A 25,389-nucleotide genomic window follows, 5' to 3' on the forward strand; every position below is an offset into this window, starting at 1 on the left:
AAAAGTTTGATTCTTTTTAGTTTTTTTTTTTTTTTTTTGCATCTGGGTATTGGCTAATGTGAAGGGTAATTGCAGACTGTAGTTTTTTTTAACACCTCTAAGATAATTATGAGGTCTAGAGTATAAAGATTAAGTATGTGTTGGAGGAGGAAGAAGCCCCCCGAGGAAGATAATACTGCTAAGGAGACAGAATGATGCTTATTATGTCACATTTCTTTTCTCTTCAATGGTTCAATTAATTCATATAAGAAGAACATAATCTTCTAACATCTTATTACTTTTGATTATATAATACAATTTCAATCTTTAGAGTTTGAAATCTCTTCCAAATACATCAATCGATAGATTGATACCACAAAAAAGTAAAATATACGCGAAAGATAAGTCTCCATTCGTCGCTGAAAATAAATAGGGCTAAGGAGTTAAAAGGATAGGCTGATTAACAATAACATCAGCAGCATTAACCATCTTAACAGGAGATGTAAATCCATCATCATCCATATATGTAAGGTGCAAAACCTTGCTAAGTCCCCAAAATAGATCTTTGCAGCTTTTAGGGACAACACTACCTTCTTTTTTATCCACAATTAACCTTAACAATTCTCTCTTATGACTCTCAATCAGTCTTTCTACTTCCTTCATACTCGTTTCCTCATCAACAGCTCCTCGACCATGTTCCATCAATAAACTCACACCATTCAATTTTCCTTCTGCACTTTCTCTCTGCAAAACAACATTGTCTTAAAACAAAGGACTGACGGACAAATGTTAAGGGTATAATTATACTTTTACGTACCTTAACAGTGGCGCTATCGTTTAGAAGTCGGCCAATGATGCTGACATGTAAATAAATACTATTGTATTCTTGACTTGCTATAACATCTTCAGAAAGTTGAGACCCCATGAAATAAAGTGGAATAAGAAGCACAACTCCTAACCCAATAGTTACATGTCCTGCTGCCAAGTACTCGTACATTGTAGGGACCAAATTGTATCTTGCCCATTCTGCCTCCTTTAGCATATTTTTCATCACTAATATCCACTGCATATACATAAATCAATATTTTTAATTTAGAGAAAAGTAATTTAATCATTTATATTAGGAATTAAAATTAGAGGAATCTATTTTGGAATCACTTACTAAATTAATTAAGTGACTTCGAACGCATCGGCCTTGTTGTAATCTGGCTTTGGCGGCAAGTTCATTGATTGTGCCATAAAATGCATTAAATATTATCTCCACTTTTTCAGACTTGAATCCAATCGTTAAGTGATCATCCCATCTGTATTTATTTGTTTCTATTCAGTTTATGTTCATATATTCATATAAAAGAGGAAATTAAAACTAAGAGTTAAACTATCGTCGCCAATTCGGTCGTGACATCAAATCTGTAACCAGATCTGTATATAATGAGAGAAAGAAGTAAATATGTACTTGTGAAAAAGGTCAATAAGGTTATGTAGTTCCTCCATTGAACCGTCATAATCAAAGAAATCATCAATAATTGTGAGCAAAGCAGTGTTTTGTGCCCATGGGGTTCGAACATCAGAGTGCTGAGGATCCGAAAGTATTGCAGCAATTGTAATAAAACCATAGGCAGTCCTCTGCCTTGCAAACTTCAGAGTGTCCAATTTGTATTCTTTCACCCACCTGCTCTTTATATTATTATCAAATCAAATTTGTTTTTTTTTTTTTTCTTATAAGAGTCAACATGTAATGATTCAATAATAATACCTATCAAGATAATCAAGTTCCTCGCGATGCAAGGCTTGGCACATCTTAAAATCTTGGGATGCAATTGTCAACAGATCTCTGTTATCAATATTGGAAGACCTGATAAAATAGAATAGTTATTTTAGTATTTTACCATGGAGGTCTATATTTATACTAAATTGAAATGATTAAAATATGTATAAGAACGTTTTGTTAGAATTGAGAAATAGTTATTGATAGTTATTAAACGACAAACAGTAAACAATATTAAGGTGCATTACCTGTATGATGTCTTAAGAAGTGGGTTATAATTGTCAATGTAAGAACGGGTTTCAAGTCTATCCAAATTAGCATAAGGATGTCCCAAAGCAAAATTAACCTCTGCATACAAACTCTTGTTTTCAATTAACCCTTTCACTAACTGATCCCTCAGAAAAATGCTTGTCCAATCATAAATTCTATCAAGGACAGGTTCATTTTGCAGAATTTTCATCTGGGATGCTTTGTATAGCTCAAGGATAGACTTTGTATCACTTTCATGTGCACTATTAGCTGATGATGAATGGTAAAAAATCTCTTTTTTCTCAAACTCTGCCAAGCAATCTGTTTCCAAAGTTATACCACGAGTATTAATTTGTATAAATTAATCAAATATGTGAAATAATTTTTTGTCATAATCCAGATAATATCTACCTGAAGAAATAGCATAACCATTCTTTCTCAGTAGCCGAAACGCCATTGCACAACTTCCAGGATCTAAAAATATTTCTTCATTCCCTTGCATCCATGATCTGTTCACCAATTAGAAATTAATTATCTTTATATTGGAACTAATAATGTTTTCAGCTACTTCCAAGTTATTTCACTCAGCTTCTTTAAAATAGAATCTAAATGCCGGCGAAGTTTACCGTCGCAAATTTACCATGCAATATACCACGAAATGGACGACACGAAATTTCCTTAATTTACTGACGAATTTTATGGAAAGGTAAAAGCGATATGTGATTTTAACACAGGGCCGATTCTGAGATTTTAGAGGCCCAGGGGCGAATTACCAAATGGGGCCTTAATAAATAAGTGGAAATAAAAAAAAAAGTAGAAAGTAAATTGCAAAAGAAGATTACTTAAAAATGACACTTTTCTTGTTACATTTAACAAAATATCTAATAAAAACATTTTATATTGCTTTAAGTACTAAATTTCTTATACAAAATGCTATCTATGAGTATTTCTAGAAGTAAATTTCTTAAATTTAATAAATTATGAAATAGTTCTAATAGATTTTATGCTATAACACAAAAATAAAAAACCAAATTTGAAAATCACATCATTTAACGAGGTTTAGCGTCTAAGTTCTTGAAATTAAAAGATTTTGATACGTTTTTCCCAAATTTCTTTTGAAGATCAAATAAATGAGAGTCTGATAGAATTTCTCAAAGACAACAAAAAAAAGCTATTAGTAATTGGAAGTTTCACTGAGGTGATTAGAAAACAACATTGATTATATAGCTGATGAATTAAGAAGATGAACTGAGGATGTGGGATAATATTACTGTTTAATATTCTTTGAGATTGGAGTGTGATTAAAAAAGGGAGAGATAAATTGTAAATTTTTGTTGGGATTGATAGGTGGGAAAGATAATTATAGAAATACTTTGAGATAAATTAAGGAATTGATGCCCAAAGTTTTTATTAGGAAATTTGGAAAGAATATGAGATAAATTAGGGAATTTAGAAAGACTATTTAATAACGATGCCAACGTTGATATTTGGTCATGGGAAAAACTTAGGAAAGGAATTAAAGTTTATTTTTTGCCGCCGACCATGCTAGTTGAGAAAGTCCGCCGACCATCCTTCTTCTGCCGACCTTGCTTCTTCCGCTGACCATCCTTCTTCCGCTGACCCTGCTTCTTCCGCCTTCATTTTTCCCTCTGGTCTGGTCTTGTTTTGTGTCTCACCGCCAATCTTGCTTTTCTGATTTGAAGACGCGATTTGCTGCTTCCGCCGCCGCTTGCTTCTTCCGCCGATACTACCTTGCTTCCTCTGTTTTCATCTGAGGTATGTCTTCCTCTCCGGAAAACATTGTTGGAATTGGGGTTCTCTTCAATCCAACTCTTAGATTTGCGCCGAATCCGGCGAATCCTCCGATGTCGGGGATTGTTTCTAAGCCGTCATTTGCTGCAGTTCTGGGTAAGAATTTTCCTGTTGTTCCTCCGTCTTCGGCGATAATAACTGATATTGGGGGATTGAAGTCAATTAAAATCTCACAGGAGGCATATGAAAGGCGGCTAACGCTTTGCACTCATTCTTTAATTGGGCGGCTTATTCTCTCCAAGGGTGATTCACCATGGAAAGTTGGTGATCTTAAAGAATTTCTTACGAAGTCATGGGGGCTTTCAGTGCAATGGAGATTGATTGCGATAGGGAGGGGTTTCTATCAGGTCATTCTTCCTTCAAAGGAGGCGCATGACTTGGTTGTTGGTCGTGGAGTTCTCAATGTTCATCCAGGAGTGTTCCGACTCCAACCTTGGGTACCGGATTTTGATCCTTATGCCGAGAAGTCAACAAACGCTCAGGTTTGGGTTCGCCTTTACTCTCTTCCTTGGGAGTATTGGGATGTTCAAATTCTTTCTGACATTGCTAAGGGAATTGGAGGTCTAATCCGATTTGATAAAGCCACTTTGGATGGTGATTATGGTCACTTTGCACGAATGTTACTTGATGTGGATATGGCTGGAGAATTGCCAACTCAGTTGGGGGTTGCTAGGGAAGGTAAGAATTTCTGGATTGAGGTTATGTATGAATCTTTACCTAACTTTTGCAAAGTTTGTTCTAGCATTGGCCATATGGCTTATGAATGCAGGAAGAATAAGAAGCCTGTTGTTCGGAAGTCTTCGGTTGTTCCTCGGAAATGCTCTCCTTCTCCAAAACCGGCTCGAATTGTGGATTCTCGGGAGGTTATTCAGGTTTTGGAAACTTCTGATTCGCCTTCCAGAGATGCGTCTGTTGCTAAGAGAATGGCTCTAGATCCTTGTTTTATGGGCAGCCCTCCTGGGGGGGAGGGTCTGATTGATTCTATTGATCGCCCGGAGTCCCCTGGTAATGAAAATATTCCTCTGGTGCATGAGCCTTCGACTTCCTGGGCTGATATGGTTGAGCAAGATGATGATACCTGGCAGACTGTTGTTTCATCTCGTTCTCGCAAGGGAGCTTCTCAAGGGGCTGGTTTGGATCATGATATTGCAGCTACCTGTATTAAACGGGCTGGTAAACTCCCGGCTCGTTTTAGATGAATGTAATATTCTGGAATTGAAGGGGAATTTTAGATCCTAATACACAGAGGTACATTGCAGATCTTTGCACTCGGCACAAACCAGATTTTCTTTGTTTAGCAGAACCGATGGTTGAGTTAGGGTCTATTCGGGCTGGATTTTGGTCTAGTATCGGTATGACGCTTGTTTCGGTGAATTTACGGGGTACTCCTTCTCTATGGCTTTTCAAAAGAAGTACATTATCTATTTCAGTTTCTCTTATCCTTCAGCATGAGCAGTTCATTGTGGTTAGTTGTGATTGTCCAGAGGGCAAGCAATTTCTTAGTTTTGTATATGGTAGTGTCTGGGCAAACTGAAGAGTGGATTTCTTTACGGCTTTGAATTACCTCAAAGCTGATCTTCAGGGGCAATGGGTTGATATTGGGGATTTTAATGTTGTCCTTGGGGCTCATGAAAAGTCTGGAAGGCCCCCTAATCAAAGACCGTGTCGTGAGTTTCAGAGTTTTTTGGATAATGGGGATTGGCAGGACGTTCTTGCCAGTGGTAGTTTTTTTACCTGGAGTAATGGTAGGCAGGGTCTGGCTCGGGTGAATTGCAGGTTGGATAGAGCTGTTATATCATCTGATTTTGCAGAGGTTTGGGACTTCAGTTGTGTTTGTTTGCCCCGTCATCACTATGATCATCATCCTCTTTTATTTGGTTGGAAGATTGGTCCTCGCCGTGTGTCAAGGTTTAGGTTTCAAAAGATGTGGCTTAATCATCAGGGTCTTCATAAGGTTATCAAGGATTTCTGGGATTGTCCAACTCCGCCTATGTCTCCCATTCCACTACTTTGTCACAAGCTGCGGGGGCTTCGTCCGATTTTGCGAAAATGGAACAGTGAGGTGTTTGGTAATTTTAATGTTAACATTGATTTGGCTCAAAGAAACTTGGCTAACATCCAACATGAAATTGAGACCTCGGGTTGGTCAAATGTTCTTAATGATAGGGAGATGGTGGCACATTCGATACTTGATCAGCATTTACTTCAAAAAGAGACTTATTTAAGAGAGAGGAGCCGTGTTCGGTGGCTTACTGAGGGGGATCGCAACAGTGCCTTCTTCCATAGGCTTGCTTCTGTCAGGAAAGCAACTGCTGGTATCTCTGCTCTTACCATTGATGGTGTTCCAACTACTGATCCGGTGGTGATTTCTGAGCATATTACTTCTTCTTTTTCCTCTCTTTTTGCTTGTCCTATGCGGGATCCGGTTGATTTAGCTGTGGTTTCGGATGTGATTCCGCGTATTGTTACTGATGAGGAGAATCCATTGTTTCTCTCTTGTCCGGATGACATTTGGATTAAGAAAACGGTTTTCAGTATGGATCCCTCCAGCTCTCCTGGTCCGGATGGTTTTACAGGTCAGTTTTTTCAGTCTTTTTGGGACATTGTTGGCCCGGATGTGTGCAGAATGGTGATTTGGTTTTTTCATAATGGAGAAGTTACTTCTGGTCTTAATTCAAATCTGATGGTTCTCATTCCAAAGGTTGCTGGGGCTTCTATTATTGAGCAGTTTAGGCCGATTGTGATGAGTAATTTTGCTTTCAAGGTTATTTCAAAAATTTTGGCGGATCGGTTAGCTTCAATTGCGGGGAGAGTTGTCTCGGAGAATCAATTTGGTTTTATCAAGGGTCGGCAAATACATCAGTGCATTGCTATTGCTTCGGAAGGGGTTAATTCGCTGAATAAGAGGTGCTTTGGTGGCAATATGTGTTTAAAAGTGGACATTCGAAAGGCTTTTGACACTTTAAGCTGGGATTTCATGTTGGAAGTGCTGAGTGCTTTTGGTTTCTCGTTGCAATTTCGGAATTGGATTTTGAACATTCTTTCCTCTGCGCGTATTTCGATTATGTCTGCTTCAGGTTGTCATGGCTATTTTCCTTGTTTTAGGGGGGTTCGTCAGGGGGATCCGCTGTCTCCAATTTTATTCGGCTTGGCGGAAGATTTTTTGAGTAGATACATAACGGCACAAGTCGCTGCTGGTCTGATTTCTCCAATGTGTTATTCTGGTTCTGTTGGGATGCCTTCTCATCTTTTGTATGCGGATGATATTCTAATTTTTTATCGTGCTAGCTTGGGTAATGTTTCATCTCTCAATAACATTTTCACAACATACGGGTTGCTTTCAGGACAAGAGGTTAGTTGGGGAAAGTCGGAGGTTTTCTTTGGTGATTCGGTTACTGGCAGACGTCGGTTATGTATGGCGGGAATGATCGGTGTTAAAATTGGCGTTCTTCCTTTCAATTATCTTGGAGTCCCGCTTTTTCAAGGTGCTCCATGCTCCAAATTTCTTGCCCCTATTGCGGATAAAATAGTTAGCTCCTTTTCTCGTTGGGTGGGGCGGACTCTCTCTATGGCGGGGAGATTGGCTCTGGTGAATTCAGTCATCACATGTGCATTGGTTCATTCTCTAATTGTGTACAAGTGGCCTGTTAGCTTATTAAGCCGGGTTAGTCGCTGCATGAGGAATTTTATTTGGACTGGTTCGACCCTTGAGAGGAAACTGGTTTCGGTGCCTTGGAATTCTTGCTTTAAGTCGTTAAAGGAGGGGGGTCTTGGTCTGAAGCATTTGGCAACGTTGAATATTGCATTATCTAGTAAGTTAGCTTGGGGCTTAATTTCATCTCATTCTCTTTGCTACTCTTTGTTGAGGTCTCGTTTTTTGGGAAAGTCTGGTTTGCTTAGGCCTCGGGTTTCTCGGTCAACTATTTGGTTATCTATCCATGCTTCTTATAGGCTTTTGAGGAAGCACTCTTTTTGGTTGCCTGGGAATAGTTTTGATCTATTTTTTTGGACTTCTGAGTGGTTACTTCCGCCTATTGCGGAGCAAATTGGCATTCCTCTTTTGGTTCAACATTCCCTTACGGATAAGATTTCAGATTTTTGTCACAATGGAATATGGACTAACCTTCCTGATCTTCCGGATTTGCAGTTGCAACGTGTTCTTAATTGTAGGATTAGCGGTGATGATTCTGATGTTTGTTATTGGCGGCCTTCTAGTAATGGAATTTTTACTGTTCGTTTGTTTTATCAGTGGCTCCGTCCTCCTCTGTTCACGGATCCGGTTTTCTCTGCTATTTGGAGGCCTTATATTCCTCCTTCGCACTCCATGGTTTGTTGGCGGGCTTTCAGAGGTTTTCTCCCTACGCAGGCTGCATTACGGGCTCGTGGTATTCCAATTGTATCACGTTGTCCGCTTTGCCTGTGTGATCAGGAATCTTTTGACCATCTGCTTGTTCATTGTCCGTTTGCGGCTCAGATTTGGCACAGTGTTTCGGGTTTGTTTGGTCGTCGGTTAGACGTCTCTTTGTCTCTCATGGATTTCCTAAAACTTGTAGTATCTCATCGTTTTAGTCCTCAAATTAGGGTGCTTTGGAATAGTGCTTTTGTTAATTCAGTTTGGGTCATTTGGTTGGCTCGAAATGCTTGCATTTTTGAGGAGGTTAAGCCGGATATTCATTTTTCTTTACGTTTATTATGGGCTTGTTTGAGGGGTGCGGACTCTTTCAATTTTGTGACTGTTTGGAATTCTTACGTGGAACGTCAAATACTGGACACTCTTGGTTTGGCTCCTAGACTTCATCGGGCTCCTCGGGTGATTGCGGTTTGTTGGCAGCCTCCTCCAGAGGACTGGATCAAAATTAATACTGATGCGTCGGTGGTTTCTAGTGTTGCTGGTTGTGGTGGTATTTTTAGGGATCGTCTTGGTTTGCCTGTTTCTGGTGTTGCTGGTTCTGGTGTTTCTGATCAAAATTCCATTTGTGCAAAGAGAGTAAACAGGCAAGAGTGGAAGAAAGAGAGTCTTTAATAAGAAGAGGATGAGAAGGATAAAGAGCCCATGATCCATCTCGATGTTGATTTTCCATTATCCATTTCAAACATTCTGGAAATAAAGGCTCTGGCTCCAATGAATTCGGAGAAGATACCATACCCACCCAAGCAGTATCATAGGAAGAAGCACTACCAAGTAAAGGTACATTTTTCCTGGCTACATCTCTAATTTTTTGAACATTTAAGTCCTGTCACATACATACATATATGCACTTGTTAGTTACTCAAACAAATAATAATAATAAAAAAAGGAAGTGAGATTGTCTTCTTTTCTTACTAATAATGTCTCCTTCTCATTATCCTTCTTCTTCCACAATTTCAAAGGCGCAGCTGTCAAACCATTATAATAATAATAATTTTTAGTTAGTATAGATTCCACTAGGAACGGAAAATTATATTATATATTATATTTTTGGTGTCTGTTATGATCCAAATCACTTAATCATTAAAATAGGACGTGATGTCACGTTCTAGTGTGGTGATTGATCTATTAATTAAGAGCTAAACATTAACGAAATCGAAATATGAAAATACCAGTGGGAGCATGGATGCTGGTGAGAGAGGAGAGTAGCATTTTTATTGTATTACAATAGAAGAGAAGAGATTGATGTGTTGTATTGATGTGTTTTGCAGTAACATTTATATAGCAAAAACATGTGTGGACGCGACTCATGGCTACTGATCTAGTCTCTCCAAATAAGAAAATTGCGACGGAACCACTAGATGATGATGAACAACATCAGCACAGTAACAAGAAGGTCAAGGATCAAGAGGGGAAAGCCTCTGCAATCTCTACAAAAATAGCAGATATGTAAGGCTCACCATATAGGAAATGGGCAACTCCCTGGAAGGACTCGCTATTGGGAACAAGGACGGAAGACACCCACATGAATGAACCAACCCAAACTGATGAAGACTTTACCAAGCTCCCTCAACAGTCCTATGAACCAGCCTCCGATAGTGAAGACGAAGACGAAGGAGACGAAAAATGCCCCGTAGTCAAGTTTTCAGCAGAAGAGAAACGGATCCTATGGCAACCATGGAAAACAGCTTTGATAGTGAAGGTAATGGGGAAAAGAATCGGATACAGGTACCTGCACAGCAAACTACAGGCGTTTTGGGGGAAAACAGGAGTCGTAACTCTCGTAGACCTCACTAACGACTTCTACCTAGCCAAATTTTCGAATGATACTGACTACCACATAGCCTCATCTGGAGGACCCTGGGTCGTCTCGGATCACCTAGTGACCGTTCAACCATGGAAGCCACACTTTGATCCCAACGAAGATAATCAGGTATCGAAAATCTTCGCATGGGTAAGATTTCCTGACCTTCCCATCGAGTACTACAATGGCAAATCACTAATGAAATTTGGGAACTTGGTTGGACAAGCAAAATATGTAGATAAGACCTCTCTAGCAGGTGAAAGGGGGAAATATGCCAGGGTGTGCATAGAAGTCGATCTCTCCAAACCACTCATCGCCAAATACAAGCTACGAAGAAGAATCTATAGGGTGGAGTATGAGGGACTACATAATATCTGTTTCTCATGTGGAATGTACGGGCACAACATGGATTTTTGTGGCAACCAGCAAAAAGAAAGTACACCAACCCAAGGAAAGGCTAGCTTGTCAGAACCAGAGGCACCTAAAAATGATATCAGACAGGAGGTTACTGAAGACTATGGCCCTTGGATGACTGTCCGGCGACAGAGAGGAAGGAAACCGGCGAGCAAACCCAACGTTTTCATGAAAACAGACAACCCAAGCAAAAATACAAAAATACCACATCCTGAACAGTACAAGTCAGATATCATCACCCAAAAAGACAAAATCCTTGAACAAAGGAATGCGTTCTCATCTCTAGAATCAGAAAATAATGATAAGCCTTTAAATGAGGACAGGGGAAAATGTCTGGAGAATGGGAGAGAGAAGGGACTTATCCTGCAAGTCAGTCAACCAGCCCCTCAGAATAGGACCCACCAAGTCAAAGGTGTGACTTTCTCCAATCCACCCAGCACAAGCAACTTGGTAGCACATGGTTTTGATAATACAGGAAGTACAACTAGCCTAACAATTACAGCACAGAATGCACATCTGAAATCATCTCATGAACAGATGATCGTGATCCCTACAAAAGCAACCGAGAAGAAGGAAGCACAACCCAAATGCGGACCAACTTCGGCCTTAAAAGAAATAGAAGGCGAGGGGAGCCCAGAAAATGCATTAATTGAAGTCCAAAAACTCTCAACAGTCTTCCAGACGGAATTCGCAAATCCATTTTCCAAAGGAGGGAGACATGACACCAAAGAGGCTAACCGGATTTCTACAAGTGCTAAACAGCAAAAGACGGAGGCTCCGATCCCACTTACAGGGAAACGAGGAGTATCAAGAAAGCTTTAAGAGCTCAAGCCCATATCCACCTCTTTTAAAGAAAAGTCGATGATTATGCTCTGTTGGAATATAAGAGGAGCTGCAAGTAAGCAGAACCTTCTACACTTACAAGATTTACTTAAAATGCACAATCCCACCATGTTTGCTATTCTAGAAACAAAGACCGGAGGGCAGAAAGCAGAGGAGATTACGAGGAAATTCAAAGGCTGGTCTAATACTCGTGCTGAAACTATGGGGTGTTCTGGAGGCATCTGGTTTTTCTGGAAAACAAACCAGTGTAACTTTGAGATTTGCAAAATTGATAACCAGTTCATTCATGGCAAAGTCTTATTCAGTCAAAAGATAATAACATATCTTACTGTAGTATATGCAAGCACAAACCCCTTCAATAGAAAATGCTTGTGGGAGGATTTGAAGAATCAAAAACCAAAGAATGATGAACCCTGGGTGGTAATAGGCGATTTCAACAACATTGCGAAAATGGAAGACCAAAAAGGGGGGTCTCGAATGTACATCCACAGATGCCTCACTCAAAAAGCTCAGATTGACAGTGTGGGACTCATAGACCTCGGCACAACAGGTCTAAGATACTCGTGGAGAAGGAAAAACCTTCATGTACGATTGGACAGAGCTTATACAAATGCAACAGGCAGGACTGTTTTTCCACGAGCCGAAATAAAAACTCTTCCATTCAGAAGCTCTGATCATGCCCCAATTCTCCTAAATCTATACGGATTCCAATCTAATGACAAGAGATACAGACCCTTCAGGTACGAACTGGCTTGGGAACTTCACAATTCTTTTCAAGATTTTGTAAGGAACAATTGGCAACCCTCAAGCAACCTCCTCCTGTCTGTTGCAAATTTCCAAACCAAAGCAAGGATTTGGAATAGGGAAGTCTTTGGGAACATTTTTCAGAGGAAGAGGAAGATCATAAACAGATTAGCAGGCATTCAGAGAGCACTATCGGCTAGATGGCACCAGGCACTCTATGATCTAGAAAACAATCTCTAGACAGAGCTAATGGAAATTCTTAGACAGGAAGAGTTGCTTTGGTATCAAAAATCTAGGAAGAAGTGGATCACTGATGGCGATAGAAATACGAGATACTTTCATGTCTCAACGATGATTAGAAGGAACAGAAATAAAATAAGCTCGCTGAAAGATGAAGATGGGAGAGACATTTCCGATACAGAAGGGCTAAAATCCATGGCCAATGCTTTCTTCAAAAAATTGTTCCAAACAGGAGACAATAGCAAAGCAGCCAACTCGATTAAAGCTACTTTCCCGACTTTGCCAACTGAACTTCTTGCAGATACATTCCGAAATATAAACAAGGAGGAGATCAAGAAAGCGATGTTCGCTATGGGGGCGAATAAGGCCCCAGGCTTTGACGGTCTAACAGCGGGTTTCTTCCAAAAACACTGGACGACGGTAGCAGAAAGTGTGTATAGCTTCATCTTTGGAATATTTCTCAATCGTATCCCAATGGACTCGGTGAATGAAACTATACTAGTTTTAATTCCGAAAGTAGCAACTCCGAAAGATTTCAGTCAATTCAGACCAATTAGCTTGTGTTCGGTCATGTACAAATTAGTAACCAAGATCATAACAATGCGGCTGAAACGAATCCTTCCGCTTCTAGTGGACCAAAGCCAAAGCAGCTTCATTCAAGGGTGGCAATTGCATGATAACATAATAATGGCACAGGAAGCAGTACATACAATGCGAACCAAGAAGGGTAAAAAAGGCTTCATGGCAATCAAAATAGACCTGGAAAAGGCATACGACAGAATGAGGTGGGATTTCATCATTGATACCTTAGAGTGCATTGGCATGCCAAAATCTTGGGTATCCATCGTTCAACAATGCATATCAACTTCCTCCATCCGCATAGCTCTCAACGGAGAATTGACAGAAAGGTTTAATCCATCAAGAGGAATTAGGCAGGGAGACCCCCTATCCCCCCTATTATTCGTTCTGTGTATGGATAGATTGAGTCAAATGATAAACAACAGAGTTGAAGCGGGCAACTGGAAAGGGATCAAAATCTCAAAAAATAGCCCTAGCATAACCCACCTTTTCTTTGCCGACGATATGATTCTATTCGCTGAAGCTTCGAGTGATCAAATGAACCTCATTAAGGAGTGCCTAGATGAGTTTTGTGAAGTTTCAGGCCAAAAAGTTAGCATCTCAAAATCGAGAATCTGCTTCTCAAAAAATGTGCCCAACAATGTAGCACGAGCTATGAGCCTAAAGTGTGGCATACCGCTCACGCCTTGTCTTGGGAAGCATCTCGGTGTACAACTTCTCCATCAAAGAAGGACAACTCCAGATTTCAAGGATACTGTGAATGTTGTCAGCAGTAGACTTGCAGGATGGAAAGCGGCCTCCTTGTCCCTAGCCGGCCGAGCAACGTTGATTCAAGCTGTGTGAAACGCGATGCCAACCCATGTAATGAACACAAACCTGCTCCCTGTAACGACAAGCAACAAACTAGACAGCCTAAATAGGCGTTTCCTTTGGGGGAATCAGGGAATCACAAGGAAGATCCATCTTGTAGCCTGGGATGAGGTGTGCAAACCGAAGTCTAAGGGAGGCATTGGCCTAAGGAAATCAGTAGAACAAAATAAGGCTCTGCTAATGAAATTAATTTGGAGAATAATCCGAGAGCCAAATTCGTTATGGGTTAGAACTCTCAAAGGTAAATACTGTTGGCGTGAGCTGTAATCTGCTCTAATTTAGGAAGCAGAGTAGAGTCCACCAATTTAGAAAGTCCACCATTGTAGGAAATGATTACTTTGTACACCACTAATTTAGGAAGTGATTTATTCTATTTAGGAATGTTAATATTAGATGGACTCTTCCTTGTATTATATATAAACAACTCTGTATCTCTGTGTTAATATACGAAAAATCAATTTACTCCCCTTGGAATCTATATGGTATCAGAGCGGACGTATTACTAAAATTGAGCCCTGTCAAATCTCGTAACCATGACCGAAAACTCTAAGAAATCTGAAACTCCCAGTGTTGAACCCCAAATCATCGTTCAGAACTCGAACGATAATGCACCGTTTCCCATCGGAATCATCCTAGATGATACGAACTATTCATTGTGGTCACAGCTCATGGAGCTACGCATTGGAGCCCGAAATAAAAGTGGGTTTCTCGACGGAACAACACCGAAACCCGCTGCTGAAGAGAAAAACCTAGAAACATGGCTGATTGACAATAATCGTGTCAAGAGTTGGCTGATTGACTCAATGAGCCCAACCTTGATGCAACGCTTCATCCGCCTTCGAACCGCTAAAGAAATTTGGGAGGCTGTTGCAAAGACCTTTTATGATGGCACAGACGAGACACAATTGTATGAGCTGAATCGTCGTTCTTTCACCACCCACCAAAATGGTCGGTCCTTATCTGTGTACTATAACGAACTGGTTGGCATATTTCAAGAAATTGATGCTCGAACTATGGATCATGAAGGGAGCGTTGCTGGAGTTGTGTCCCTACATAAGACCATGTCTCGTCTTCGTGTTCATATTTTTCTGGCTGGATTAGACTCGGAATTCAATCAAGCACGAAGTGAGATTCTACGAAAAGATCCACCCCTGGACCTTGAATCAAGTTATGCGTTTGTACGCAAAGATTACAACCAGCGACATACCATGGAAGAATCAAAATCTGCAACAGATAGCACAGTGTTTTTCGCCTCTCGGAAAGGAAGAAATAATGGAAAAGCTAATAACTTCAATTGTACTCATTGTGGTGAAAGTGGACACTCAAAGCAGCGATGCTATGAAATAATTGGCTATCCGGAATGGTGGGACTTCACGAAAAAACCTCGGAAGAAGACCAATGTGGCAGCAGTAGCAACTACCAAAGATGATGATGCTCCCAATCCTACTGCACATGTTGTCCTTAATGACAAATCTGGTATGTCTAGTGCACACTTTACTATGAAAAATACATGGATTATTGATACAGGTGCAACCGATCATATGACAAACAATTCCCGCCTTCTTACCACAGTCCGTCAGTCACCTAATCGAACTATTCTGACCGCTAATGGCGGTGCTGCCCCTGTTACACATGAAGGACCAGTCTCTCTTAACAAAAATCTTACTCTTGATACTGTGCTAGTTGTTCCATCCCTTTCCTCTAGTCTTTTATCCGTTAGCAAAATTACTAATGCTTTGAATTGCACTGTAACTTTCTGGCCTAAACATTGCTTATTTCAGGACATCAAAACCCAATGGACTCTTGGCTATGGTGTTAAAAGGGGACAGTTGTACTATCTCGAGCTCAACATAGATGAAAGGCAGTGTGAAGGAGAAGTCCATAGTGCACGAGGAGTACAAGCTGATCAAGCTACAGTGTGGTTATGGCATCGACGTCTCGGTCATTTGTCATTTAATTATCTTCAAAAATTGAGACCAGAATTGTTGTTTGGAATTGATATTTCTGAGTTAAAATGTGACGTGTGTGAAATGGCAAAAGGCCATCGAATTTCTTATTTGCCAAGTCATAATAAAAATACTATGCCTTTTATGACTATTCATTCTGATGTATGGGGGCCTGCCCCAATTCCAACTATATCTGGTGCTCGTTATTTCGTTACTTTTATTGATGAATGTACTCGTATGACTTGGATATCTCTTCTTAAACACAAGAATGAGGTTTGTTCTATGTTTCAGACTTTCTATCGGATGGTATCCTCTCAATATCAATGCCACATCCAAGTTCTTCAATCAGATAATGGAGTAGAATACATCAATTCTGAATTTGAAGAATTCTGTGGAAGATACGGTATTCGCCACCAAACGTCATGCACAGGTACACCTCAACAGAATGGCCTTGCAGAGCGGAAAAATAGGCAACTCTTAGAGGTCGTACGTGCATCCCTCTTTGGCATGAATGTTCCTCGTACATATTGGGGGGAGGCCGTTCGATCTGCAGCATACCTTATTAATCGAACTCCGTCACGTGTTCTTGACTTCAAAACACCTTGTAACAAACTCCATGACCTTGTATCTGCACCAACTTTGCCGAACCTTGAACCAAGAATTTTTGGATGCACAACATATGTTCACCAATCCAACGGAAAGCTTGAACCCCGTGCTTTGAGGTGTGTGTTTCTTGGGTATGCTGATATGAAAAAAGGGTATCGATGTTATGATCCGAATACAAAGAAGATGTATGTCACTAGGGATGTCACTTTCCATGAAAATGTCCCATACTTTGTTGATCCCAAGTGCACTCTTCAGGGGGAGGAAATTATCACTCACAATTATGAAGACTGCACTCATGATGTGTCAATACATCAACATCCTAATCTCAAATATCAGACATATATTCGAGGAGAGGAATTACAGCAGCCACATGCTTCACATAATGACGAAGGAATGAGCCAACTGGAAGCACAGCCACATGGCTACACTGAAGTTGATGCGGACCCGAATGAACCAACATCAAACAAGTCTGATGAAGCTCAACGAGATAGTACAACTACCCAACCTTCACCAAATGTCATGGAAAGTCCGAATTCACCTCAGGTACCTGCTGATATTGTCCAAATAAATAGTGAACTAAGGTATCCTGTGAGGATAAATAGAGGAATCCCAAAAACACAGTATGAGCCTGATTTGAATACAAAGACGAAATATCCAATCAATAATTATATCTCCTCCCATCGTTTGTCAAAGTCACATGCACTTGTTGTAAATCAATTATCTACAGTATCTATTCCTAGTAATGTGCAGGATGCTTTAGCTAATCCAAAGTGGAAGGAAGCGATGAACGAGGAGATGAAAGCCTTGCAACAGAATGCTACATGGGAGCTAGTCTCACTGCCTAAAGGAAAAAAAAGGGTTGGATGCAGATGGTTATTCACAGTTAAATTCAACTCAGACGGAACCATTGATCGCTATAAAGCTAGACTCGTTGCAAAGGGGTACACACAAAAGTATGGAATTGATTATGGGGACACTTTTGCTCCTGTAGCAAAAATAAATACCATTCGGATCCTTATTTCAGTAGCAGCGAACCAAGATTGGCCCTTACGACAATTTGATGTGAAGAATGCATTCCTTAACGGAGACCTTGAAGAATAAGTGTACATGGATCCCCCTCCAGGAATCAATTATGGCGACTCTGCTGGCGACAGGGTATGCAAGCTGAAAAAGGCATTATATGGATTGAAGCAGTCCCCTCGAGCTTGGTTTGGAAGATTCTCTGCGTTCATGAAGAAAATTGGGTACAAACAAAGTGATGCAGATCATACACTATTCATAAAAAAAAGGTCAAAATAAAATCACTGCTCTTATTGTATATGTCGATGACATGGTCGTTACAGGGAATGATTCATGTGAGATCACTTTACTTCAACAAATGTTGGCAACTGAATTTGAATTGAAAGATCTCGGTCACCTAAAATACTTTTTGGGCATTGAAGTTGCAAGGTCAGACAAAGGGATTACACTATGTCAACGGAAGTATGTGTTGGATTTGCTAACGGATACTGGCATGCTTGACAGTAAGCCAGCTAACACTCCAATGGAAATGAATCACAAGCTAGAAATTCAACCGGATCAAGTTCCCACAAATAAAGGAAGGTATCAACGGCTGGTAGGGCGCTTAATTTACTTGTCTCATACAAGGCCTGATATTGCTTATGCCGTGAGTGTTGTAAGTCAGTTTATGCATTCCCCAAGTGAAGAACATATGGAAGCTGTTTATCGCATTTTGAGATACTTGAAATCCTCTCCAGGAAAAGGATTATTCTTTGGAAAAAATGGAAATCTTGAAATTATCGGTTATACTGATTCTGATTGGGCTGGAGATGAGACTGATCGAAAATCTACCTCGGGATACTTCACATTCGTGGGAAAAAACTTGGTCACCTGGAGGAGCAAGAAACAAAAGGTGGTAGCAAGGTCAAGTGCAGAGGCTGAGTTTCGAGGAATGGCACATGGAGTTTGTGAACTTCTATGGATCAAACGAGTTCTTAAAGATCTCGGTTTGGCTAATCCAGAACCTATGACCCTATTCTGTGACAACCAAGCTGCAATCGCCATAGCTAATAACCCAGTTCAACATGATCGAACAAAACATGTAGAGGTTGATCGTCATTTTATCAAGGATCATTTGAATAAAGGTCCAATTAGCTTCCCATTCGTTACCTCACAAGAACAGCTTGCAGATATCTTGACAAAATCGGTTTCAGCTGCAAATTTCCACAGCTCACTTGACAAGTTGGGTATGCTAGACATATACGCACCAACTTGAGGGGGAGTGTTGGCGTGAGCTGTAATCTGCTCTAATTTAGGAAGCAGAGTAGAGTCCACCAATTTAGAAAGTCCACCATTGTAGGAAAGGATTACTTTGTACACCACTAATTTAGGAAGTGATTTATTCTATTTAGGAATGTTAATATTAGATGGACTCTTCCTTGTATTATATATAAACAACTCTGTATCTCTGTCTTAATATACGAAAATCAATTTACTCCCCTTGGAATCTATAAATACTTCCCCAATACAGATGTGTTCACAGCAACGGCTAGGAAGAGACAAGTCTCTCACGTGTGGAGGAGTATCACATCAGTGCTAACAGAATTCAAAAAAGGAATTGGTTGGAGCCTAGGGGACGGAAACAAGATAAGCTTCTGGAATGACGAATGGGTAGGCGATTTCAAACTTTGTGATAAGGTGCAACTAATCCCAGAAAGCCAGATTGGATACTCAGTGAAAGACTATACAGATAGTGCAGGAGAATGGAACTGGTCCGAAATTGAAAAGTGGATTCCGATAGATTTATGTCTCCAAACAGCAGCTATTAGAATCGATAGCTCAGGTTCCTGTCAGGACGAGGTTATCTGGAAAGCAGCGAGTAATGGGAAATTCTCAACTAGATCAGCCTATCTAAATTTAGGAGGAAACAGGTGGGAAGAGTCAAATTGGAAATGGGAGTTTATTTGGAAGATGAAAATCCCTCAGCGTATCAAAATTTTTCTTTGGTCCCTAATTCATAAGAAGATTTTGACACAGGCAGAAAGAGCTCATCGACACTTAATAAATGGTGCAACGTGTTCCAGATGTCATCAAGGAGATGAAACTGAAATCCATGCATTAAGAGACTGCTCTGCAAGTAGGAAAATATGGAATTTAATTGGCTCAATAAGTGGCGAAATGGAGTTTTACTCCATGGAGACTGAAAGATGGCTTTGGAGGAACCTGAAAAGTGAAGAAAGAGCATGTTGGGATTCTAGTAGAGGAATTGTTTTCGCCATTGCTGTTTGGCACATTTGGAAACGGAGAAATTCGATGATTTTTGACAATACATACGTCGAAGACAGGGATCCAATTAAAGCAATTAGAAGCTTCATCATCCAAAATACCAGCTCCTGGGATGAAAACATAGAAAGCACAAATAGGATCTTACACACGATCTTCATCAACTGGAGGAAACCCGAAGACCCCTGGATCAAGATGAACACAGATGGCTCATGCTTGATGCAAAGGAATACCATTGCTGCAGGGGGACTGCTACGGGATGGAAATGGGCAATGGGTGATAGGCTTTATGCAACATATTGGTATAGGCGACAGCTTTGGAGCTGAATTATGGGGTATTGACACAGGGCTGAACCTAACTATTGAACATGGATTCAGAAACATCTACATGGAGTCGGACTGTTTGGAAGTTATCCGGCTCCTAAATGGGCCACAGGAAGAATATCAACATCACCCGCACAGAGTCATGGTAATGAAGATTCTAGAGTCAAAAAATGCAGTAAATGTAATTTTCCAGCATACCTTTCGAGAAGCTAATAAGTGTGCAGATTGGCTTGCAAAGACCGCCTTGACCATCCCTCGGGGAATCACGGTATTGAGAGAACCACCCGCAGAGCTGAGGAAGATAATTCAAGAAGACTACTTAGGGGTCTGCACCAGCAGAACCATTCAAGAGGAAATTGGCTAATTTTGTGCTGCTGCTTCTTTTTTTTTCTTTCCTTTCCTGTCTTTCTTTTCCTTTGTGCTGTTGTGCCTTTTGGCCTTCTTTTGTTTTTCATGTTTGTTGTAACCCTCATGTAAGATCAAAAAAAAAAAAATATAGCAAAAACAGGTTCAATGCATGATAAAGTGTACACTTACATATTTCTACTTGGCCCTATTTTTGGTCAAAGACAAACAAATGCTCCTCTGAAAAGTATAGCAGACTCACAATAATACATATGTTCAAAACTACAAATTCTTTTGGAACTCAATATTATATAATTCATGTCAAATCACTTCAACCAAACAAAAATATCCATCACAATTCATAATTAATACGTGAATCTATTAAATATAAAAATAAATAAAACTTATCCAAATATAAAATAAACATATAAAAAATTCAAAAAGAAAAAATTAGGGGGATAGAGATTTATGTTTTTTTTGAATAAAGACTGGGTAATACCCATATTATTAAAGGAGAAATCAAAAAATTAACAACATAGTATTTAGAAAATAACAACTAAACAAAACGGAAAGAATCTCTACCATTAACACTGCCGTGAAAGAGAAAAGAACAAAAATCTGAAATTTCATCCCATCAACAAAAATCTGAACTGACTCTACCAAAATCAGCCAGTTTATCCGCAACCTGATTATCTTCCCTGAACACATGAGAAAAAACTACTTCCATATATAACACATGCTCCAAACAGTTCTACCAATCCACCCTCATAGTCCACGGAACCACCAATCGAGAACGAAACAGATGCACAATATAAGAAGAATCACTCTCAACCCAAAGCTTGCGCCACCCACGCGAAAAAGCATAAGAAATTGCAAATAAAACCGCTTGAAGTTCATCCATATGCACTAACACACAATCCAGCAGAAAAGCATAAGACCCCAAAGAACCACCCGTGTGATCCCTAAAAACTCCACCACAACCCGCCAAACCATCCACAACGGCAGCGACGGCTGCCAACGAACCGCAATAATTTGCGGAGCACGACTGTACCCATGCTGCAAACCCAAATTCAACAAAATATTCCTCTCCACCACAGAATTCCAAATGGTGCCAAAACCAAGAGAATCCGCACCTCTAATAGCCGCCCAAAGTGAGCGCAAACACAAATGAATATTAGAAAACTGCTCACCAAAAATACAATCATTCCTGGTTTTTCAAATCACTCAAACTGTATTTACAATTGCACAATACCACAAACATCTTATTTGAGAGATAAAGCGGTGAGAAAAAGCATGTTGAATCAAACCTGACAAAGAATGCGTGAGATCCAACCGACGATCAAAAAGTAAAGAAACACTAGCCCAAACCTGTATAGCAAACGAACAATGAACCAATAAATGATCCAATGACTCACAACTACAAAAGCACAACGGACAACGAGAAACAATTTGCAAACCCCTAGCCCGAAGAGCATATTGCATTGGAAGATAACCCAAAAATGCACACCAACACACCATTGAATGAGAAGGCTGGATAAAAGGCCGCCAAATCCCCGAAAAAACCAAATTTACTGCATAAGTAGGACGAAGCCCAAACCGTGGACGGAAGAACACGAGACCGAGGCAAGCTAGAGCCCCCCAAAAAATGAGACGTTAGAGTCTTAAAGCAAACCGTATTAGAAGAGATCAAACCCTAAGCCATCTTACCTGAAAGTGCGAGGTTCAAAGTTTTCAAATGCTTTAGCCCAAGACCCCCTTCCTTTAAAGGCTTGAAACAAGATTGCCAAGGGACCGAAACTAACTTCTTTTCAGACGAAAACCCAGCCCAAATAAAATTCTGCATACCCCCACTAATCCTCAACAACAAACTAACAGGCCACTTGTAAACAATCAACGAATGCACCATAGAACCAGTAACAACAAAATTAACCAAAGCAAGCCTCCCCGCCATGGAAAGAGATTTACCAGCCCAACGAGAGAAACAATTCAAAACCTTATCTGCCATTCCCCGCCAAGTACCGAGCACGCGGAGCACCATGGAAAGTAGGAACACCAAGATATTTAAAAGGTAGATAACCAATTTTAACGCCGATCAGACTAGCAAGCCGCAAACGACGTCTATTGGTGATCGAATCTCCAAAAAACACCTCCGACTTTTTCCAACTAACCACCTGCCCCGGAAGAGTCCCATAAGTAGAAAAAAAACTGATTTAAAACCCTCACATTAGCCATGCTAGCACGATAAAAATTAAGAATATCATCCGTATATCATAAATGAAACGACAACAATGAAGAACCCGAATAACGCATTGAGGACAAGGAACCATCAGAAACTCTACTCAAAATTATCCTACTCAAAAAATCTTCAGCCAAACCAAAAAGAATAGGCGAAAACGGATCTCCTTGGCGAACTCCCCTAGAATAAGCAAAATACCCGTTACTGCCCGAAGTAGACAGAATTGAAATACGAGCGGACAAGAGAATATTAAGAATCCAGTCTCGAAATGTCAGAGAAAACCCAAAAGCCTGAAGAACCTCCAATAAGAAATTCCAATCCAAAGTATCAAATGCTTTCCGAATATCCACTTACAAACCCATATTACCCCCCAAAGCACCTCTTATTAAGAGAATTAACACCCTCAAAAGCCAAAGCAATACATTGGTGAATTTTCCGACCTTGAATAAAACCAAATCGATTATCCGAAACAATTCTCCCAGCAATCACAGCCAACCTGTCAGCTAAAATTTTGGAAACAATCTTGAAAACAAAATTACTCATAACAATCGGCCTATACTGTTCAACCGAAGAAGCCACGACCCCTTTTGGAATGAGTGCCATCATATTAGAGCTAATTCCAGTTGTAATTACCCCATTTTGAAAAAACCACCGCACCATGGTGCACACATCCTTACCCATAATACCCCAAAATGACTGAAAAAACTGACCAGTAAAACCATCCAGACCAGGAGAACTATAAGGATCTGATAACATCGAGATATTATTTATGGGATCAAAAAGGATATTAACCAAAACGACCGCGTATTCGGATGATCAGGAAAGCTATGGCATATCGAGCAAGCCACCAAAGTGGCGGATCACATAGATTCCTCCACACGATATCCGTAGTCAAACCTATGGGAGACTCGCCATCATGCCTCGATCCGCCCGTCGAACGGTTGAGCCGATTCTCAATAAAGGCAACTAATAACCCATTAATGAGCTAACGGTCATACTTGAATAAGATCAGTAACCGCCATTAATGAGGCATTAATGGAGACTTTCTAGTTACTAGGAGTTACAATTACATGACTATAAATAGCTTGCATCCCAAGCTATTGAGGTACACATTCATGCTCTCCTAAACCCTACTTTGTCATTACAGTTTATTTTTTTACTATATACTGACTTCGGCATTGGAGCTTCCCCCCTTCGAACCCAATGACGCCCCCCGCAGGGAAGGATTCCGATCAAGAGTTCAGCACTAGTCATCAATTGGTGCGGTGATCGTGGAAGTTCTAATCCAAAAAGGACTTAGTTCACAATCCAAACATGGCAAGTGGAGGGTCTAACCCCTCAACCGGAACTACAACACCATTCGTACCACCTTCAGTTAATCCTCCTGCAAGCGCTGGTCGCGTTGATCCTGATGCGCCAATTGTCCATGACGAAAGGGACATGTCACCAGAATCCTTCTTGGATATTTGCGCAAGTGCAGTAGGGAGAGAGCATGGACCCATTATGGAAGGTTGATTAAGGGCCTATCTAGAGAACCAAGATGTGGGAGGACCCACGACAGGGACTATTCCCTCGCTGAATCGTCGTCGCCCACCAAGGCCAACCATATCGCAATGGCAAAATGCCTACTATAGACTGGGTGCCCTCCGCGACTCGACATTCTTGCTCTCTCAACCCACATACTCGATGGTCATTAATCCTGAGCTCGCTAGTAATATATCGATAAACAGAAGGTTATTTTCAGACATACCAGAGGGAAGTTGAAGGAATGATCAGGCACCCCCGGGGCACACGACCAACCCAGGGATTACTATTGGCGGATCTCGAGCTTCTCCGGTGCAAACTGGGATACAGGCGGGTCAGGAGTACCCCGAAGACGGACGTGATGATCGAGGACATAGAAGACGAACTAGATCACGTGGGAAAAGACGATCTAAATCTCGTTCTCATCGTAGACGTCGAGCTGGATCCCCCCGGCGGGAAAGATCACCTCCACCACCAAGACGTAGGGAGGATGAACTCGGAGCTGGGCAACCTCATCAGGCCATGCCCCTCCCACCACCAGATCAAGGAGGAAATGGGCGAACCCCATCAAGAGGGCGTGGCAGAGGCGGAAGAAGGTCACCTTCGGATCCCTCATCGGGATCCAGCTCCTCCTCTTCGCAGCGAAGCAGATCTCATAGTAGAAGACGCCCAAGAAGGAATCAAGGTTCTATAGCGGATCCGATCAGGGAAGAAATACGTAGGCAGAATGAGGAGAATGTCAGGCATAATCCATTCGCCAATCGAGAATCGCCCTTCACAGAGTGGATTGAAGCTGAGGAAACTGACAGGCATTTTAAGATCCCAAATATACCAGGCTACTCTGGTGAGGATAATCCTAAAGCTCATGTAAGGAAGTATCGTATGTTGCTTGGACTTAACCGTGCCAGTGAGGCAGTGTTATGCCGAATGTTTATCGCCATGCTAAAAGGCCCGGCATATGATTGGTTTCAATCTCTCCCCCCAGGATCGATAGATAGTTGGAATCAATTGAGCAAGGAATTTTGCGCAAAGTTCACAGGAAGCATCCCACCAGTGGTTAAATCGCGAAAACTCTTCGAACTAAAGCAAAAAGAAAACGAGTCCCTAAGAGATTACGTCAATAACTTCAACAAGTTATGCATTCGCATTGTAGATGTGGATATCTCCATGGCTATAGAAGCAGTAGTAAAAAATATGACTGTAAAAGCTTACAGGTGGATCTCATCAGAAATAAACCAAAGACCATAGCAGAGCTGATGGAAAGGTGTAAGGATTTCATGGAAGTTGATGATATCCGAAGGGAGTCAGCTTCTCCTCCCAAGAAAGGGAAAGGTGAATCCCAAAGGAGGCATAAGGAAAAAGAAAAGCTCCCTGATTCATCATCCTGAAGTAGGCGAAGAGGCTCCAGAAACAAATC

General features: G+C 40.8%; 1 protein-coding gene across 7 annotated transcripts; it reads right to left on the minus strand.

Moving 5' to 3' along the window:
* Positions 1-251: 251 nt before the first annotated feature.
* Positions 252-20,361, minus strand: LOC136224065 (acyclic sesquiterpene synthase-like). 7 transcript variants are annotated; one of them, XM_066012299.1, is made up of 10 exons: positions 20,066-20,360; positions 9,132-9,184; positions 8,959-9,042; positions 2,408-2,505; positions 1,996-2,317; positions 1,736-1,834; positions 1,436-1,651; positions 1,142-1,283; positions 797-1,042; positions 253-723 (listed from the first exon to the last, which is right to left on the minus strand). In XM_066012299.1, the coding sequence occupies exons 3-10, from the start codon at positions 9,000-9,002 to the stop codon at positions 415-417; spliced, it is 1,476 nt and encodes a 491-aa protein (XP_065868371.1). In that variant the 5' UTR covers positions 9,003-9,042; positions 9,132-9,184; positions 20,066-20,360; the 3' UTR covers positions 253-414. The 7 variants fall into 7 exon arrangements, with proteins under 7 accessions (XP_065868377.1, XP_065868371.1, XP_065868372.1 ...); XM_066012300.1 differs by having other exon boundaries at positions 254-723; positions 8,955-9,042; positions 20,066-20,358; XM_066012305.1 differs by lacking the exon at positions 1,436-1,651 and having other exon boundaries at positions 252-723; positions 20,066-20,361.
* Between the last annotated feature and the right edge of the window lie 5,028 nt (positions 20,362-25,389).

Source organism: Euphorbia lathyris, chromosome 3 (assembly GCF_963576675.1).
Source record: "Euphorbia lathyris chromosome 3, ddEupLath1.1, whole genome shotgun sequence".
NCBI classification, from domain to species: Eukaryota; Viridiplantae; Streptophyta; class Magnoliopsida; order Malpighiales; family Euphorbiaceae; genus Euphorbia; species Euphorbia lathyris.

Excerpts from the sequence above, each read along its gene's own strand:
- LOC136224065 (XM_066012299.1), bottom strand. The coding sequence starts at position 9,002 with ATGTACCTTTACTTGGTAGTGCTTCTTCCTATGATACTGCTTGG. Across the intron at positions 2,318-2,407 it reads TGGTTATGCTATTTCTTCAG|ATTGCTTGGCAGAGTTTGAG; the intron begins GTAGATATTATC and ends CTTTGGAAACAG. Across the intron at positions 1,652-1,735 it reads GAACTTGATTATCTTGATAG|GTGGGTGAAAGAATACAAAT; the intron begins GTATTATTATTG and ends TATAAAGAGCAG.